The sequence below is a fragment of the Lipotes vexillifer genome, unplaced genomic scaffold, assembly GCF_000442215.2.
Source record: "Lipotes vexillifer unplaced genomic scaffold, Lipotes_vexillifer_v1.1 scaffold495, whole genome shotgun sequence".
NCBI lineage: Eukaryota > Metazoa > Chordata > Mammalia > Artiodactyla > Lipotidae > Lipotes > Lipotes vexillifer.
This window is the reverse complement of record NW_006770132.1, coordinates 36593-41062: the sequence shown is the minus strand read 5'-3', so window position 1 is coordinate 41062 and position 4470 is coordinate 36593. Positions and strand designations below refer to the sequence as shown.

The 4470-nt window shown below is 44.3% G+C and overlaps 1 protein-coding gene across 1 annotated transcript in view; it reads right to left on the bottom strand.

Moving 5' to 3' along the window:
* The window catches only part of AGBL1 (AGBL carboxypeptidase 1), a 436183-nt gene extending 431928 nt beyond the window's left edge, over nt 1–4255 (bottom strand). The window contains exons 1-2 of the mRNA XM_007446037.1: nt 4198–4255; nt 2567–2775 (exon numbers count right to left, since the gene is read on the bottom strand). Of these exons, the coding sequence (XP_007446099.1) occupies nt 2567–2775; nt 4198–4255 (267 nt within the window). The remainder of the gene's footprint in view (nt 1–2566; nt 2776–4197) is intronic.
* Nucleotides 4256–4470: the final 215 nt, after the last annotated feature.

The window sequence follows — 4470 nt, the reverse complement described above, 5'->3', positions numbered from 1 at the left end:
AGCAGGAAGGCAGAGAACAATATGATGGGCAAAGTCTGTGGGAAGGACTCAAAAAGAGTTCTTTCTCAGTCACGCTCATGCCCGGTAGGCTTGCAATTACACCACAAGCACCGATAAAACTAGTAAAGGACAGTGGTTTTCAAAGTGTGACCCAGACCAGCAGTATCAACATCACTTAGGAATTTGTTAGAAACACAACTTCTCAGGACCATCCCAGACCTACTGAATCAGAAACTCTGAGGATGGGGCCCTTGCAGCCATGTAGGTGGCTTTGATCACAGTTAACTTAGAGAACCTCTGGTCCAGTGGACAGAAATACGGACTGTTGAGTAAGACCGTCAGTTTCAAATCCTTTGAAATGCTGAAATCAGAAAGTCTGCATAAACTGCTATGCCGCCCTAGGCTATAGTAAGCATTCAAGACAAATCTCATTCCCTCGTCCTCTTCCTCCTCCTCCTTTATTTCCTTCTTCCTCCTCCTCTTCTTCATTTTCATTGTCATCTCCATCAGCTGCAGCAGTAGAAGCAGCATAATTTGCAAGAGCTACTGAAATGACATCCCTAGATCCAAGGTTCCCCAGTTGGCCATCCTGTGACTCACGCATCTTCTCTGGCAGGAGAGGGGAGAGAATGGATGGGCAGCTCTAACTCCAGCACAGCTGCAAGGGCATCTGTGCTCAGAGCACTCAGCCCGGGTGCTGGGAAGCTTTTCAGGCAGGAGAAACCTGGCCACCAAGTGCAGATTCTGCCTCTGCTCACATCCTGCTTCCATTCCCAACAGTAATTGGAGGCGGGGAGCTCATTGTAAATGTGCTTAATTGAGCAGTTGAGGTCTTTATTGTCCTGCTGAGGAACTGCTTGTAAAAGCCTGCTTCTGGGCTCACAGCCCCTTTCATGCCTGTGCTTCACTTGGTATTTTCTCCACTCTCTTCTTGTCATAGCCCTGTACCTCTGGGATCACCATCTTTTCCCTGTATTGCTCTTTTAATTGTTTTGTTTGTTTGTTTGTTTGTTTTTTTAACGCAGATCAGAAAAACAGTCAATGATGCAGAGGGCAGGGGGCAGAGGAGCTGGCTAAAGCACACGAGCCAGAGTTGGGGGATTCTAGGGATCAGCAGTATGCAGGGAGTTTCACGAAGGCTGGGAGAGATTCGAGATTTGGGGGACACAGGCTTACAAAGTATGGTGAAGCCTGGAAAAATTCAAAGCACTTCCTCATCCAGAGGAATAGAATGGAAAATGTAGCTATTTCATGACCGAGAAGCTCTGAAAGCTGTAATGATGGAGAGAAACCCAGAGGCGATAGCAGACAGAAAATTAGATATTGGTTTGCAGTGCAGTATTATGTTATTGTTTAGAGGAGGGGGAAAAAGCTTTTCTAAAAAAATGGTTAGAGTCTACAGATGCCATGGTTGGAAAATGGCACTCTCGTTGACCGCTTCATTACCTCAGACGTACTCGGGTACAGAGAAATTGGAGGGTGTCCAGAGAGAAGCAACGAGACCAATGAAAGTAGTGCAGAGACTGACTAATACGAAGACAGCAAGGAACATGATGTGTGTGAAACACGGCTGCCTTGGCCCCAGGAGAGGTTTGGTGAGCAGATGATGGGTATTTGGGAGATACTCACATCATCCATGGAGAACGTATAGGTAGCCTCGCATGATGGTGTTTAAATTAGCCCTAATCAAGTGAAATTAAGGAATTTATTATTTGGATGAAATCCAGGAAACCCTAGACACTTATTCCACTGAGGTGCAGGTAAGTGACAGCCCTTATAGGTGCTACTCCCTTTGCCTGGGATGCTCTTCCTCTTAAACTTGGCATGACAGACTCCTTCAATAATTCAGGTCTCAGCTTAGGTGTCACCTGCTCAGAGAAGACTTGACCTCTCTAAGAGAAGAACTTCTCCCTGCATATGTAAAAGTCACTGTAGACCTGTGCCCTTCCTCTGTTGATTTCACAGAGCAATATGATATTATCTTCCAGATTGAATTCTTTGCTTCCTTAGTGTCCAACCCTCTGGTGGAATGCTTGCCCCAAAAGATCAGGGGTCTCGTCTATCATATTCACCACTAGGTCCCCAAAACTAGTTATTATTCCAATAACCACTCACACTCATAAAGCAGTTAAGTCATGGCGAGAACCCTGCTAACATAGACATGTCTATGTTAACTTATTCAGGCCACGCAAAAACCTAGATTTTATCATTTCTATTTTTTTTAAGAAGAAACTTGAGTCCCAGAGAAGGTGGGTGACTTTTCTAAAGTTGCACAGCTATAGGTGCTAGGGCTGGGATCTGAAGCCAGGTTCTCTAGCTTTAAAATCAACACTCTTAATCACTGCACTACCCAGTGTGTACCCAACTAATGTGTATTGAATAAATGAGTCAATCAGCACATGAGTGAGTGAAGGAATGAGGATTTGAGTCCAGAACATCTGCCCAGAGCAGGAAGCAAGAAACGTATTGAGGTTTCCCAGCTTTAGTGAAGGTGAGTCCTAAATGACAGCCTTCAGGAATCACCCAGATGTCATCCAACTGCAGAGATAATCCCCATGCTGATTACCTGTGTGGTGCTGAAAAGGATCTCCATGCCCTGAGCTGCCAGGAAGGCCTCCCTGCCAGACCGGAGGTTGGCAATATGCCTGAGGCAAAGCAGAAGCGCCCTGCGGATCAGCACGTAGGAATTCGTTGTGTCATGGCTGTGCCAGTCCTGATGCAGCCTGAGCAAGATGGTGACATAGCCTCTGTTCACTGCCCTGCGGCTGTTAGACTCTGAAACCAATGGGAAAAGACAATGTCAATCACAGGCTGGCCATACCTGCCTGAGGATGTCCCAGTGTACCTCCCACAAGATACTAATTCATCATAAAGGGAATGATAATAACTTTCCAGTGGAGAAAACTGGCAGATATCACCTTAATCAAATGACCAAAGTCAACATCAGCAGATAAGATGCCCTGAGAAAGACACACCATCACTTTAGCATCACTTAAGCACCACTTTAGCATCATTTTAGCATCGCTTCAGCATTGCTTCTATGATTTTCCTGCCCCAAAATGCATAACCTAAATGTTACTATGAGGAAAATCAGCAAACCCAAAATGAGGGACATGCTGCAAAATATCCAATCTATACTTTTCAAAAATGTCAAGGTCATGAAAAGCAAAAAAAAAAAAAAAAAAAAAAAAAAAAAAAAAAAAAGAAACAGGAATTGAGCTAACAGAGACTAAAAAGACATGGCACGTCAGTATGATATATAATTATAATTTAGATCCTGGACCAGAAAACAATTTTTTTTTCTTTTGCTACATAAGGCGTTAGTGACGCAATTGGTAAAATATGAATAAAGTGTTTAGATTAACCCATAGTATTGTATAAATGTTTATTGTCAGATTTTGATAAACTATTATATGTTTATGTAAGTGAATATTCTTGTTTTTACTAAATTCGCCGTTGTGAATGTCTATAACATTCTTAAATAGCTCAGAAAAAGGATAATACTGTGTGGGGAGAGAAAAGAAAGGAGGTGGGGGGAATCCACCGGATTTCCATTCCTCTTTCCTAAGCTTCAGTAGACTTGGGATATTGTCATTTGGGTTGAGCAAACTATAAGGCTTAGGTTGGAAAGGAGAGGACCCTGAGTGACAGACATAATGTCAGGAAGGCTGCCATGTGTAACGGATGCATTGGGTGTTTTCCCTAAAGAGAACGGAAGCCAGATCATCAAGGGGTTGGCTCCGTCCAGGAAGGGAACTCCTCAGGCTCAAGGCTACCCAACAAGGAGCTGATCTCTATGTGGTCATGAGCAACGTGGCACCAAAAATATCCAGAAAGAGGTTGGAAGTCCACCCAGCAGGGATGTGAGGACAGGGCTTCCTTACATCTGACAGGGAGCTGTAGTAGCATGCTCTTACAGTTCCCTTCGCCTCTTTCACACTATGAATACCCCTTGTTAGTTGAATGACCCTGCGTGAGACCTCCCATGAGACCCCTCTGATGGGTGAATGATTTCTTCATTTTTCCATGATGAAGAAAGAAAGGGGGGAAGAATGGTCCAAGATACCTCTCTCAAGAGTCCACATACACCACTTTTCATGTTAAACTCCTCCGCCTACAGGGTTGGCGGACAGACCAGTTCAGGTCTACCCAGTAGATGGGGAGATAGATACTCTCTGGATCCCAGTCCTCTCTAACCCTGTGGACTAGGTACCCCGAAGAACTCTAACGGGCTCTCAGGAACAAACGCCCACATCTTGCAGCTCTGCCCTCTCATGACTGCATTTCTCCATTATCCATACTGTTCATGCTGGTTTATGAGACAATCTATGTTTCTGGCCGAGCATGTGAGAGAGAGATCCCCTGAGCTGTAACTGGATAAGCAAAACTTCAGCTCCAAGTCAGATTTTTTCCCAAGACCATATAAGTACACATGAGTGAAACGATAACATGGAAATTCAGTGCTTTATT